The 15,509-nt window shown below is 44.5% G+C and overlaps 1 protein-coding gene across 3 annotated transcripts in view; it reads left to right on the top strand.

Moving 5' to 3' along the window:
• The window catches only part of LOC126638932 (contactin-4), a 269,307-nt gene that overhangs the window by 194,400 nt on the left and 59,398 nt on the right, over nucleotides 1-15,509 (top strand). For all 3 annotated transcript variants that reach the window (XM_050313252.1, XM_050313250.1, XM_050313251.1), the window contains 3 exons: nucleotides 6,106-6,309; nucleotides 10,370-10,472; nucleotides 11,270-11,454. In XM_050313252.1, coding sequence (XP_050169209.1) covers nucleotides 6,106-6,309; nucleotides 10,370-10,472; nucleotides 11,270-11,454 — 492 coding nt within the window. The remainder of the gene's footprint in view (nucleotides 1-6,105; nucleotides 6,310-10,369; nucleotides 10,473-11,269; nucleotides 11,455-15,509) is intronic.

Here is a 15,509-nt window from a genome sequence, read left to right as displayed (position 1 = left end):
GTCCAGCCCTTTTTATCTTTTATTTTTGTTCTGTCCCATCTCTCCTCTCTCCCCTCTTTCCATTTGCTGCTGACAGGATCTGCCACGGAGATATTTGTCTGTCAGAGGGGATAAGTGTTTCTTTGGGAGGATGTTGATGCCACTCTCTGGGCCATAGCAAGCTGATATTCTTCTTATTAGTACCAGAATTTCCTCATTTAAATGAACTTACAAGCAGAGAGAGCATCACACAGATCTATACCTTGCTCAGTGGGAAAAGCTGTGAAATCATCTGGGCTTGAATCAGTACCACACAGGACAGCAAGGGTGCATCTCCTGGCTTTCCTGAGTAGGGTGTTGGGTGATTAGGAGGAATTAAAGTTGTAGCAAATCTATAGCTGTTCACCCACTTGTGAGTGCTTTCTGTGTTGTTGCTCTTTTTAAAGGTTGCTTTGATGGGGTTAGGTGGCACGTTACGGTGCGTGCTCATAATGTTTTCCTGAAATCTTGATTTCACCATAAATCAGCTGCCTTTAATGTCTGTGGGACCTTCTCTATGCCAGAGGTGATAGTGTTTTGCTCCAGAATCATTCTTAGAAGAAATAAGCTTTCAGTTCATAATTGAAAGCCTCATCCCTGGAAGTGTCCAAGGCCAGGTTGGACAGGGCTTGGAGCAACCTGGAATAGTGGAAGGTGTCCCTGGCCATGGCAGGGGGTGGGACTGGATATCTTCAAGATTCCTTCCAAACCAGCCCATTCTATAATTCTGTGATAATTCCCTTCCTCAGTGGATCACTGTCTCCCTTGGCAGGGCCCAACATCCCAACTTTTCAGGTGTCTGCAGCGTCATCCTTGGTTGGTGCAGTTCCAGGTTGGATCTCCCCGGGAAGGGGCATGGCTGGGTGGACTGACCCTTCCCAAGAGCCTTGTCCAAGAGCAGCTGGCTTGAGCCTAACTCCAAAAATTTAAGTTTAAACCAGAAGTACGGGAAACTAAGTGGCATCAAGTCTAATCCTGGGCAAGGTTCACAGGTTCCAGTAAACACCAAACCTGGTCCAGAGGGTACCAAGCCCTTAGGACAAATGCAGGTCGGATTTGTTGGTGGGTTTTCTTTTCAGGCAGGACTGGGCTGAGCTGTAAATTCCTGTAAGACAGTTTGCTAAGTTTTTCAGATAAAAGACCCAATAGTTTCTTCCAAAGGCTGACCCTAAAGCAGTGAGGGGGATGGGAGGGCCTCTGCTGCCCAGCAGATGTTGTCAAAATAGCTTTGTCTGTTTAACTGCAGGAAATACAACAGCCCAGGACTATAGCTCATAACATTTTCTCTTCAGTCACAGATAAAGGCTGCTGTGGATTTCTCTCCCTGAGGGAACTTTAGGTGGAGTTTTGTCAGGATCCCCGATGCCACGGAGCAATAGTCGTGAACGTTGCGGTGCCGTGGCATCGACAGGGGCTGGAGGCTGCTCCTCAGAGATAAGCCAGGTCAGTTGTGTACAGCCAGCAAATATTCAACTGTTCTGGACATACCCAGAATGGAGATGCAGCAGATACAGGTGATTATTGATTAGGTTTCAGGTAATGAAGACCTCTTGCTCTTTTAATTCCCCCTGGGGGAAGCTCTACACACAGCCCTGCATGCACTGAGAATTGCTGTGAGGAAGGACCTAAGGCAGAAATTGGGCAATTTGTACGTTTTTCTCATTCTTACCCACTCGTGACAGCACATTTCTCTGTGTGCCAGCTGCTGGCTGGCTGCTGAGCAACTGTGTCGTCAGGCTGAGCGCAGCTGAGGGTTCATCTGAAAATGTATTATTAACCTTAGATTAATCTTCTTCATTATTTATCATTCTTTTTATTAAAACCTGCTTTTGAGGGGCCCAGAGCTGTGGTGAGGTGGAGCTGTGTGGGCAGCCCTGTGTGATGGAGAGGGGAGAGGGAAGAGCCAAGGGGAGAATTATTGGGCGACGCTTTTGGTCCGGGTTGATTCCTTTAAATTATTCCACGATTATTTAAGACCAGAAGATAAAAAATTGATCCGGTGTTCTAGCAGGGTAATGAAACGGTCTGGAGGCCCACAAAAATATGGACAGTGTGTAATTCAGGTAGTTTGCCCTTAAAATAAAACTGTGAGAGAGAAAAAATGGCCCAAAACCCCAGGACCCACAGTGCAGTTGGCAGATGAGAGTGGAGGGGGTGGAGAGGAGCCTTGGGGGACACTCATCAGATAATCAGTTGTGCTTTATCATTGCCTGAATTTCTTGTAGCCATCAAAACACCCCGTTAGTGCCACTTAAGAGAGGAATGGAAGCAAATCAGAGCAAAGAAAAAAAAAAGAAACCACAGAGAAATCTGCAAATTATTCACCAGAAATCAGACTTTTATAAAGTTTCTACAACAACAGTGGGTATGGTTAAAGGTTTGTCCAGCAAAATGTCATTATGGTATTTGGATATGTAAAATAAAATCAGTTTTATTTGGGAAAAAATAGGATTTGGGTATATAAAATATTATAGTATTTGGATACCGTAAAATATGTTTATTATAAAAATATATAAATATGTTTGGCACTTCCCAGACAGGCAATGACACACAGAGAGCCAAGAATCTTGGCTAAATCACATAAAATCACAGTGCTAAATCCAGTTCCTCACCACCACCAGTTGCTCTGCAGTAGTTGAGGGAATAACTTTCTCTCCAGGAAAAACTCCATGTGTTGTTATTACAAACTGAGATGAGCCTCACCTTGCCTTTCAAAATGTCTCAAAATTTTGTGCTCTTGCGGCCATAATTTGGGTTTCTTGGGACAGTTTAAAGGGAGGGTTTCCTAATTTCCTTCATTTCATTTTGTTTTCTTGCCCTGCAGAGTGAAATCTAATTTTTGTGCATCACAATTGACGGGAAATGCTGAAAACCTTGTGTTTCACACAGAAAAGCAGTTCCTGCCTGTCCAACTTGAGAGTGACATAGTGGGTGATAACACAGGAATTATGGGAATCATTAAAAGATTGGATTCATCTCTGTAACTTTCAGTAAAGCCTATAAAAAAATAATAATGTGTTGTACCCACACTGCTCTTATTAAAAATGATAAATGATCCCCATTTTTTGGCTAATACTAATTCCAAAATTTCATTCTTCTCTTCAGCTTTATGGTCACCATAATCTTGATGTTTTAATAGCTTTTCCCATAATAGCCCCAGAGACCTTTTTAAGTGGCAGCCCTGACTTTATGGAAGAGACTTTAAAAAAAAAAAATCAAGAAGAGTTTCTTGCACTTATAAAGGCAAAGACAAATTATATGAATTCCCCAAGACAGGCAACCAAACATTTTTTTGGCAAACCATAAGGTTCTAATTATAATAATTACTCATAGCACAATTTCTGTGCAGCTTCAGTAACTTTTTTTTTTTGCTTCTTGGTTCAATTTAGAAGAAGTTTGAAGTGTTTTTAGTTTTGTTTCTTGTCTTGAACAGAATATTCTGGGGGCAGCACAGGGAGACTTTAATTGAGTTGATCATTGAATGCTTTAGAAAAGTGAGGAGATCTGAAGGTGATCAGGAAAAACTGACCCAAGGGGGCTGTGGGTTTTGCCAGAAATCTCTGCATCTCTCATTTGCCAGGTTTCTCTGCTGGTGGCCTGAAATTGGCTCAAATATTGGCAAATACAGGTCTGAAATCTTCCTGTCATATTCTGGGTTAGAGAGACCTGCTTGAACGTGCTTTAAAGGGGAAATGGAAAGCGTGGTAAAACAGGCAAAAATCACATGAAAGGGACCCCAAATTAGAAAGGAGAAGCTTGTAATAAATTCCTGAAGGAATTAGAGTCTAATGTGTAATTAGAAAAGCACAAAGTGCCTGTTGCTGCTCGTTCTTTGTGCTCAAAGACTCCGTGGTGGTGACTTTGGGAAACGTTTCCATCACGCGCCACCTCGGGCTGAATTTATTTCAAGTGTCTGTTTACACGGTTGTTACAAATTGCCTATGGGATGTGAGCTGTCTATCACTTCCAGAGCAATTAGGAAGTGAAACCTTATCAAAAGAAATCCGTCAAGTTTGAAAAGCCATAAATATTGCACTGGGATCTCTAAGGAAATCAAAGGGAGTTTGATACAGTATTTATTTACATGTTGCTGCACAAGCAGATGCACTTAGAGGTGCTCCAGTCTGTGCTATTCCCTGTGCTCTATATTCCATTAGTCCCATGTTATTTAAGAGAGAGACAATTACCCAGTTGTTTTAAGTATTACATAGCAAAGGACTGCTCCTAAAATCTAATTCTGTGTATTTTGGGCAGTTATATCTTTCTGATTTGCCATGATGAAAGGAAGGCAGAGCTGCAACTTCAGGTCTTTACTGTGTTCCTCAGTGTTATGCAGGCAAATTAATAGTTTGAAGATGGCTTTGGGGCAGATTTTGATGTTTGGCACCCTAGAAATAGGCCTCTTTTAGTTCCCCCTGTGTTGGGTTGCTCTGTTTGGAGGGATCCCAGATCACCACCATTGCACAGCCTTCTGCATGACTGTGACCTGCTTACCAGGGGTTTCCAAGCTGGCACTCAGCTCAAATGACACAATTATTCAAGACTTTTAACTAAGGCAGAGGGGAGGAAAAGCTCCTCCAGCCATTATAGGGTTGGAAAGGCTGTCTTGAAAACGACAGCAGAAGGGCTCTCGACGCCTCTCACCAGCAAAGAGGCAAGAACTCTTCAAGCCAAATGGATCATTAGCCCAGAAGAGCAGACCTATAGAATAGCAGTGAAATATTTAACCTGGAAATTAGAGGGTTCTTAGCAATTAAAGTAATACTGACTCACACAGGGAAGCAGGAGCCAAAACCCTTGCTGGTTTAGGGTGTAATTACACACGGGACTGTGTGACCTCCTGGGGAGGATGGGGAACAGGGGTTGATCCAGAAAGACCATCCCACCCTGGTTTTTTTCTGTGGTCAATTCACCATTCCACAGTCAATGCAAAATGTTGTTGTATTGAAGAGCTCAGGGGGGCTTTGGTGCAAACCTGCTGTGGGCACAGTCACTCCAATTCCAACCCCTCTGTGCATCCCTGGGCAGTGATTTTTATTCACCTGTTGCTGGCTGATGCTGGAGGAGCAAGATAATTGATCACCAAGAGTAAATTAAAAAAAAAAACCAAAACAACAAAAACAACCAAACTTAACTACTTTGCAGCAAATAATAAGCTGGCTGAGAAGTGGTACCTTGTTTGCTCTGAGTATCCTCTTGACATCAGCATGAGGCTCCTTATAATGAGATGCACGTGTGTAAATATGATGATTAGATATTCCCTCATAAACATAATTATCATCTCTTCCTAAAAGTCTGAGCAGGCATTTCAGAATCCTGTTGTTAGAAATAAATAAATAAATAAAAAGCCAACAATCTGCATTCAGCCTCTTCTCTCTGTAAACAGTGGAAGATGAGGGCAGAATATATTTCCCAAAGTACCTAATGAGAGTTGAGGTCAATTAGAGTATTAAAATAAAAGTATGATTTTTGGTATAATTAGTGTTCCCTTAGAAAACTGCAGCAATCCTGTACCCACTTTAGTTCCCCAAGCTTTGTGAGTGTGACTTTGGCAGATGTAACAGGGTTACGTTGCATTAACCTCACCCACAAACTCCGCAGCCGCTGCGACATCTCTCTCACTTCTTGTTTTATTGCCCAAATAACTTCCAAAGCTGCCTTATAAAACACAGAGCACTGTCTAATTAGTCACACAGAAGATTACAGCTGCTTAATTTAGTGTTCAGTTTTTTGCTGATGCGGGGATTCCCAGGGAATAAAACATACAGTGGGTGATGACACGGCTCGGCACATCCTCCTCCCGACCGGCTGTAAAGGGAAAAAAAACATTAACAAGGAGGGGTGAGAGAAGAGTCACGAGTCAGGTTGAAGTGTTCATGACAAAAAGGTGAGACTCTTGTAAAATACATCATATTCTGTCATGAGTCAGGTTGGGATGTTCACAACAGAAAGGTGAGATTCTTGTGCAGTGCATCATTTTTGGGAGAGCCTGGTGGAGACAGGAACGTGAGATCTGTGTGCAGGCTCAGAGGTGTCACAAGTTGCATAAAGATCTCCAATTTTCCCAATCAACCTTGTGCTTCCCAGAGCTCACCTACGCTTGGATCTTCAACGAGTACCCCACCTTCGTGCACCAGGACAACCGGCGCTTCGTGTCGCAGGAGACGGGCAACCTCTACATCGCCAAGGTGGAGGCCTCAGACGTGGGCAACTACACCTGTGTGGTGACCAACAGCGTGACCAACAGCAGGGTCCTGGGCCCCCCCACGCCCCTCATCCTCAGGAATGACGGTAGGACTGGGACAGAGCATCCCGGGCTGGGCTTGGAGATGCTGTCCTGCTTTTTTTTGACTGGCTGTCACCCAGAAGTTCAGGAGTGGCCTGAAATATTTATATCAGAGTAAAGGGAGAGGTTTTTCCCCTTCACAGTGAGGCTGGAGACCTCTGCTGTAGCTGGGGTTCAAAGTCATGGCCAGCAGTGGGATTTAGGGATGCTGCGGCCAAGGTTGCTCTTCCCACCACTGGGAACAGCTCTCAGTGTCAGGCAATAATTATAAAAGAAATACATGGTGAGAGTTGGCAAAAGACAGGAAACAAAATGGATTTTAGAGTCTGGATACACCAGTTTTGCTCATTTTATGCAGCCTGAAAGTGAACAAAAGCACTTTGTTGTTTCGGTAACTGTGAGCTCAGGCTGTATTTCCCAGCAGAATTTGGGCTATTTTTAGTAGTCTGTGGAATAATACAAAAAAGCAAGAAGAAAGCAAAAGAGGATTTCTAAATTTATACAGACAATTGATTTGTATCGTCGTCATTTTTGTGAAGATAAGAAAAATAAATTTGCATGTTAATTCACAATTACAATTAAATTAAAATGTGTCTGTTTAAAGGATAAGAGATAGGACATTTGTTCCAGAAATAGAAATGCATCATTAGCAACTTCTTCTAGAAGAAGATCCATTGTCACATAGTGATATCTGACCAAAATTCCTTGCCTGTAAAACCAGGGCTCATTTCTGCAGCCTCCTGCCTGTCACTGTTCCCAACACGTTGACACAATTCCTGTGGGTGGGGAGTGGGGAAAGCCAAAAAGGGATATTTAAGTTTGCTTCATACTGACAATTTAAGTGTTGAAGAAGCAGTGGCACTGGTTGGGCTTTAAGTCCCTCCCAACCCAGACCATTCTGGGATTCCATGACCTGAGGCACAGCCCTCATTCCCAGCACAGCTCACGGTGCAGGGTGGGATGTGTGGGGCTGAAATCTCACCTGCAGGAACCTCGAGGTTTCTTTTCACATTTCTTCAGTTTATGGCAGTAATTTTTCTGGCCTCAGCTGTGAGTCATTTAGGCTTTTTACATCCAATAGCTGCCATCCCTGTCATGGTTATTTCACCTGAACCAGCCTGGCCAAACAGCCTTTCTGCATGTTTTTTAGAGCATTGCCTGCATTACAGTGCCAGGCTGTGGAGCTGGAAGCTGCAAGAGGAAAAGGTGCAGCCGTAGGGGATGAAATCAGATCCTGTGGGCAGATTGCTTTCCTTCCCCACCTGCTCCTTTTGTGCTCCTCTTTTCCCTGTTTTCCTCTGTGAGGCTCCAGAGCCAGAGATCTCCTGATGGTGTTTGCTGCAATGGGACATGCTCTCCTTGGCAGAACTGGGGTCCCTTCCCTGTTGCTGTGCTGTGGAATCAGAGGGTGCCTCTTATCCCATTAGTTATCCTCAGATAGTTTTCCTAGTTTTCCTCCTTGGAGAGATAAATATCATAGCTGGTTTTGGGATGGAGGTAGGAACAGCTGCCATGGTCACTGTGGGCTCAGGCTCTGCTCCTGCAGACAGAGGTTATTGCTGGTGATAAATACAGCGTACAAAGTGCAGTGTGTGTGCTGGGACAAGGATGGCTTTCCCCTATCCTTCTTAATTCCCATCTCACAAATGCATGCTGTCACCCTCTGCTTAAACATTCCCATGTAGCTCTGTGTGTTTGTGGCAGTGAGGATGTTTGCAGTGCAGGTGGGAAAGTATTTAAACACAATATCCTGTAAATGTAGCATTGCCAAAAACTGCACATTTGTGGCTTGGGACCTGTCCTGGAATGTGTACCCACATTCCACAGAGGAATGTCAAGCAGTTCTCCCTTTCACATCATGTAAGTGCTGGTGCATAAAAGGAAAATGTAGAAGATTTTATGTTTTTTTAGAGTTCCCAAGGAGTTAAAGTTTGATTTTGGCTTGGGTTCTGCATGGATTGGAGTTAGTCCTGACATGACCAGCTGGTCCCTCCCATTGTGGAGAAAGGACTCTCTGAGCTGGTTTTATGTTTGGAAATACAAAATAGCTGAATGTTCATGGCACCAAAGAACAAGAATGATCCTAAAGCCTGAAATAAGGTGCCCACTAGGATTGGAGAATTACTGTAGCTCAGAAAAAAAGGAATTTAAATTTGATGCCAGACAAGCCTGCTGGCAGCTCACTGAGGGATGTGGACTGGAGGGAGAGGAGGAGAGGGAGCAAACTGCCTTCTCCATTTAATAAAACCTGTCTCTGCATCTTTTTCCCCTGGAAGAGCAGTGGATACCTGGGGTGCCATCCCTCCTGCAGCACTTTTGGGAGCCTCTGGACCATCCCACCCCAAAGCTGGGAGCATGCAGGTGTTGAGAGCCACTGCTCCTGCAGTGCTTCACTGCTTCTCTTTAAAATGTGCTTAGGAGTTTTGACATGAGAGTTACAACAGTAATAGTAGGAAAGAACTGAAATAGTCCTGGAATAAAATTACCATCAGCAGCAGCTGGATGGGCCAATTAAACCCTAACATTTCACAGGTGTTGTCAGGAAATGCATATCATCTCCTCAGACAAATTAGCTTCCCTCTGAATTCCTGGGACTTTCATCCAAAAGCACGTTTTTAAGCCTTGAAATTGGAAGATACAAAAGCCTCTGAAATGCAAACACGTCAAGCATCTGATGTGCTGTGACACCAGAGCGTTCTCCGAGCTCCAAACCCCAGGTCTGGTTTAGTCCTTTATTTCCTCCTCCATCCCTGCCACCTGCACAGCTAAGTCAGATGTTAAATCACCCAGGAACAGCAGGAAAAATAAGGATTGTCTGCATGGAAACGGTCTTGGGTTCAGGATGGAGATGTCTGAAGTGCACAGTGTTGCTCCTGTTGAGCAGGGACAGCCAGACTCACATCATACCCTATATGTGGATTTCCTGCTGTGTGTGCTGGCCAGGACATGACTATGGGGGGAGTATTTGTATTTTTAATAAGTGCATTTGGTTGTGATGACTGAGGCTGTGCAGAAGCTGCTCTTCATAGTATCCAGCAGCAACACTTATTTGCAGTTAATGCATTGGAAGAAAGGTGATGTTACCTGCTGTTGCATCAGAACAGGTAATATTCAGGTCAGCAGGTAAAGGCAGACTTGTTGGAAGCCTCATATTGAGTATTTTCAGCTTTATAACTGTGAAAAATTAAAGAAAAAAGGAGGGGTTTGCATCATCTTTGCAAATAGAGGTGCCAGAGAGCAGCACAGCAATCACAGGCCACCATCAGCAGCCCTGATGTACCTGACTATCTCTGCAGACTCCTGTTATCCCATCTCTGTATCCCTTGTGCTGCCTGGATCCTGCATTTGTGGGATTCATCTGCTCTGACCCAGCGCTGCTCCTCGCTTGGCCAAGGGCCAGGAAGCTCCACGCTGTTGAGATTTAAACTGCAATCATCAATTAGCTGATAATCACTATTGGGGAAATTATATGTGCCGGTTTTAAGGCAGTACAGTGACTAGAAATGTAGCCATTTATCATGAGTGTAATGGCCTTTTTATGTGCACAAATTTTTAAACACAATTTCATAAAGAGGCTGCCACGCTCCATGATTTACTGGGGCAGTAAAAATAAAGAAATTGCCCGAAGAGTAGATGATCTCTGCACATCGAAATCCTTGGAGTTAATAGAAACCTCTATTAACTCCAGTGCTTTTAAAACTTTTCCTAATGGCTGTTTGTTCCACATTTCATTTTCTAGAAGGTGCTGAACCTCCCTTGTTATTGCTTTCCTCATCTCACAAGTTACCTGCAGAAACCCCTGAATATTCAAGAGCGAAAAGCAACAGAGCCATGAAGAGATTTTAATCTTTGGCAGATGGTGTGGAGAGCTGGTTCAGATTCTCCTCTGGTAGTAAATGGGAAAAGAGCCCCCACTCCACGGCTGTTAGGAACAGGCCATGTTTAAAATGAATGGATTAATTGGGCAAGTAATGATGTATAGAACAGCTCGGCGCTGGCACGGGAACACTCGCGAATTTACTGCGGAAATTCAACCAAGCCTTAGCATCTCTTTTATGTTCACAGGGGTGATGGGAGAGTATGAGCCGAAAATAGAAGTGCAGTTCCCAGAAACGGTTCCATCTGCAAAAGGAACAACGGTGAAACTGGAGTGCTTTGCCTTGGGGAAGTAAGTTTGATCCATTGTTGTTGTTATTCCTCCAGCTTCTCACTCTTGCAGTTTGTGTTGTAAGAGTTTGCAGCAATTCCTAATGATTCACTTCCCTCAGCAGGAGTTAATTACTGCCAGTTTTCATATCACACAGAGGGCTTTGGGAGCAGGAGCTTGGCTCACCAAAAATATAAATTCTCAAGGGGAAAGAGATGGGACTTAATCTGAGGAGATGTGTTTGGGCTTCTCCTGTGTTGAGCTCTCGTGTAACACTTAAAACACATCTTTGGTTTCATGAGTAAACACTGGCAACACTTTCAAAATGTTTGGACTGTTAGGAAAATGATCACGGAATCATGGAATGGTTTGGGTTGGAAGGGGTTTTAAGGATCATCTCATTCCACCCACCTGCCCTGGGTAGGGACACCTTCCACTAGCCCAGGTTGCTCCAACCTGGCCTTGGACACTTCCAGGGCTGGGGCAGCCACAGCTTCTCTGGGCACCCTGTGCCAGGACCTCCCCACCCTAAAATGGCTGTATTGTCACATCAGAACTGTGTCAAAGCCAGCATTTTAATAACATAAAGTCTCCTGGTTTTAAGGCTCTGTGAGCAATACTTTGCTGATGTGTGTATATTTATTTTATATATAACCTACCCACAATAAAATTGTCCCAGATCCTGTGCCAGAGTCTTCCCACTGACCATTTCTTCATCATCCTCAAACATGAGACAGGGTGAAGTTGACAGGAGCTTCTCAGGACAAGCCCCGTGGCTTTCCCTGCGAGCCTGATTTTGTTTTATTTTCCTTATTTAGCCCAGTTCCTACAATCAGCTGGAGGAGAGCAGATGGGAAACAGATCCCCAGAAAAGCCAGGAGGCACAGGTCGAGCGGGCTCCTCGAAATCCCAAATTTTCAGCAAGAAGACGCCGGGCTCTACGAATGTGTAGCTGAAAACGTGAGAGGGAAGAACGTGGCACGAGGACAGCTGACATTTTATGGTAAGCAGGCTGCCTGCTTCCAGGGGGGGTCATTGCACCCAGTGCAACGTGCAGGAAATGTTTGGTGAGGACGTCATTCTGTGAGGGGATCTTTAAAATGACTTCCTTTTCAAATGGCACATCTCAAGAAGGGTGGGATTTGAAATGAAACCATAAATAAAAATGATGCATATTAATTGAGAGTCAGAGCAGTTGGAAGGAAAACATATCACTGGGAGGACATTGGCATGGTAACAGGATGAAAACACTTGGAAAGGGCTCGTTTGCCTTCTCCTGGCTGGGAGGGGAAGGCAGGTATTCCGTGGGAGCATCCTCGTGGTTACAGCTTGGGATTCATTATGGGTGGGTTACCCCAGCTTGTGTGAATAAATGTTAATTGCTTATAACCAATTAAGGACTCCTTTCAAGAGGGATCACTGATGGCACAGCCTGGAGAGTTGGGATTTAACCCTGTCAGAGCCACCAGAGCCTTCTCAACTCGAAGGCTTTTTATACCTTCTCTTCTCTCGCTGCAGTCCAAGTGTGTGAGCCAAGCATGACAAAAATGGGAAATATCAGCTTCATGGGCCCCTGTGTTGAGGACAGAAATTCAGTGTTTTCTTTCCAAATGCTCCTGAAGGTCCAGCTCCACTCATCAGGAAAGGTTGGGTTGAACTCCAAAGATGACAAGAATATTTTTTGGTTTATAGTAATTTTGCCACACTAAAAAAAACGTTTGGGAACTAACCCTCCTGGCAAAGCTGAATTGAATTTGATGGGTAATGTAAATTTATTTTTTTTTAAAAGCATATATAGGGATGTTTTCAAACTGGAAGTATTTCTAAAAGACATTTAATTTAAAAATCAGAACTTTGGGGGCTTCCATTTCAAATGAACATTTCTCCTTTTAAAATTGAGTAAAATACAAAACGAGAAAACATTAAAAAGGAGTGAAAGCGCAAGAACAAAGCGAAACCTTTCCTGTTAAGGAGAGAATCTGGAGCTGATTTGAGCTGGGTTTAATTTTTGTAATTAAATGATTTAAAGATTCCTTTTCCTGTTCATCAAACGATGTGTGTTTCTCCTGATTTTTCCCATGTGGAGAGTAAATTAAAAGACTCATCACTTGTACAGTTTTGCTCAACCCACGGCCAAAGCTGCCTCGTAAAGCAGTAAAAGGAGCCTTTGGAATACTCCCACCATAGGAGCCTTTGGAATACTCCCACCATACATATATTAAGTTATAATCTCATTACTGTAATGGATTTACCAGCCTGGATCCCATTGCTGGAGGGCTGAGGATCCTACACAAAAGCTGCCACTGTGGCTCGTGCTGCTTCTCACGCTCAAGATGGCATTTCAGCAGAGAAGCTCAGGATTTTTTGGGAAGAGGAGTGTCCTCCTCCCTCTGGGATGGTGAGATGTCCCTGCATCTGTTCCATGGGAGCAGAGGAGTTCCCAATGGAGAGGTGGCAGCCGGTTGTCTCCGTTGGTTACTGGTTTTAAAGATAAATAATTGACAAAAATACCATGCTTGTTGTCTTGAGGGTGATGATTTAGCAGTTAAGTACTTATCTTTCAAGCATAACTTGAGCTTGGCAGCCTATTAGACTGAAAACAGATCTCCTAAAGAAAAAAAAACAACTTGCATTCTGGGCTCTGGAGTTCCACATGGCAGCAGAATTTTCTGAGGGAAAGTAACTTACTGTGAACTTTTTATATGAATAATTGAAAAAAAGAACATTGTTTTACTTAATGAGCTTTCCTGTTTACAACTGGGAAATGTAATTTCATTATTGAAATGCAGCTGTAATGTTGGCAGAGCTTTCAGGTTGCTTTTGGGGGGTCAGGGTTGGTGCCTGGAGTGGGGAAAGCTCTGGAGATGCTGAAAGAGAGCAGGTTTAGGTTGGATATTGGGAAGAAATTGTTTCCAGTGAGGCCCTGGCACAGGTTGCCCAGAGAAGCTGTGGCTGCCCCATCCCTGGGAGTGTCCCAGGCCAGGCTGGATGGGGCTTAGAGCAATGTGGGTTGGTGGAAGGTGTCCCTGCACATGGCAGGGGGTGACACTGGGTGGTCTTTAAGATCCCTTCCAACCCAAACCATTCCATGATTCCATGCAATATGGGCAGTCCCAAGTGCCACCTACGCTCAGTGGCATGCTCTGTCATAACATGTGTCCCAAAGATCACAGTCTGGCTCTGACAGCACCTCAAACCCACTTATCAGCCTCTTTGTGTTGCATAAAACGAGAAAAATAGAAGAAAAAGTAATTCAGATTTACCTGCTCACTGTAGATAACCCAGCATTGTCAGCTCTTCCCATGCTCCTGGAAGTTGTCAGGGAAGGTTGACTTTTGCTGTATTTCATTCTTGTATCAATGTTTATTTTCTCCTCTGGTAGCATATCAGTGACACTGAAGTTGTTTGACATTCTTGTTGCAGCAGAAAAGGTTAATTAAACATGTGAGATCTGTTCTTCCTCCATTTTCTGCTCTGGGCCCCTGCACCAGGCTGTGTTTTACTGCTCTGCAGCAGCATTTGTTCCAAGTGCTGCACGTCCCACTTGATGGATAGACCTTCACAGTGGCAACATGTTCATGTTAATGCAATTACAGTCACTTATCCCCGTTTCCTTGACTGATGTGACTCTCAACAACACATCACTTGTTTCCTTGCTGTGCCTCTTGTTCTCTCTCCTACTCCTAAACAGGTACCACGTGCCTCAAGGTAATCCCTGAGCAAGGCACGGGGTGTAACTCTTGGGGTGTCCTGTGCGAGGCCCGGAGTTGGACTGGCCGATCCTTGTGGGTCCTGTCCAGCTCAGGATACTCCGTGGTTGTGAATTAACAAATCAGACTGCAAAAATCTCCTCTCTTCCATCTTTCAGCAGCCAGAACTGCACATCCTGCTGCCTTCCTGACTTTGCTTGTTCCGTGCAGACCCTGTGGCTGAGGCAGGGGAGGTGCCCGCTGTGACCCGGTGTCACCACGGCCACGGCACTGGCTGAACCACAGCCTGTGCTCCCAGTGCCTGTTTTCCCACTGAACTCACAGCTCTCTCCGTGTGTTTTGATCCACAGCATTTGGGAAGCACTCCCATTGACCTGGTTCTATTTTTAATCGGGCTGCTCATAAATTTTACATTTGAGAACCCTCCACGAGGCTCTGATTTATACCCCGAGCAGAAAGCAGTGCCAACAGTTGTTTGGCTCTTGGCAGAAGCACAGTAAACAGATTACCTTAACCAGCTAATTTAAAAAGAAATTGCCTTCTCGTTCATAAAACCAGCAGCAAGGAGATGCTTATTTATTATTGACCTTGTTTCATTCATGTGAAGTTCAGATGCTGTTTCACTCTGATCTTCCAACAGTTGCATCCTAGAGACTGTCCTAAGTATAGGACAAGAGGCAACAGGCAGGTTGAGCTCATAAGATGTTGCTTTGGCTGCTCATCCCTGTGCTCAAAGCCTTCCCCACAACTGCTGAGAGTCTCATTGCCCCTTCTGGGGGTCCATCTTTTCTCCCAGTAACAAGTGATAGGAGAAGAGGAAACAGCTTCAGGGGACCTCTAGGTTGGATATCAGGAAAAATTTCTCCTCTGCAGAAGTTATGCATTTGAACAGGGTGCCCAGGGCAGGGGGGAGTCTCCATCCCTGGAGGGATTTAAAAGCTGTGTAGATGTGGCACCTGGGGACATGGGTTAGTGGTTGGACACTGTGATTTTAGAGGGCTTTTCCAACCTATATGATTCTACAGGTTTGCTGATGTGCCTTGGCCAGGTTCTCCCTGCTGACCATCATCCCAAGTCTCTGTGCCACCACAAGGACACGGCTCTCCTGGACTTTTTTAAAATATGAGCGTGGGTTTTTTATGCAAAGTATGAAACAAGATGGTTGTGCTGGTGCTTTCCAGTCAGATCAGCACTGGAAAATATCCAAGTGGTACTTGGCTCAGTTTCCAGCACAGGTGTGGGTGCTGACTCAGCATCATCTGTGTTGCCCCAGGGTGCTCCAGCATCTCCCTGCTGAGCTCGTCCACTCCTCCTGGGACAGCCCAGGCAAGGAGGAAAAAAAATACAG

The sequence above is a fragment of the Myiozetetes cayanensis genome, unplaced genomic scaffold (genome assembly GCF_022539395.1).
Source record: "Myiozetetes cayanensis isolate MyiCay16 unplaced genomic scaffold, myiCay2020 scf18, whole genome shotgun sequence".
Lineage (NCBI taxonomy): Eukaryota > Metazoa > Chordata > Aves > Passeriformes > Tyrannidae > Myiozetetes > Myiozetetes cayanensis.
This window is presented reverse-complemented; position numbering and strand designations above follow the sequence as displayed.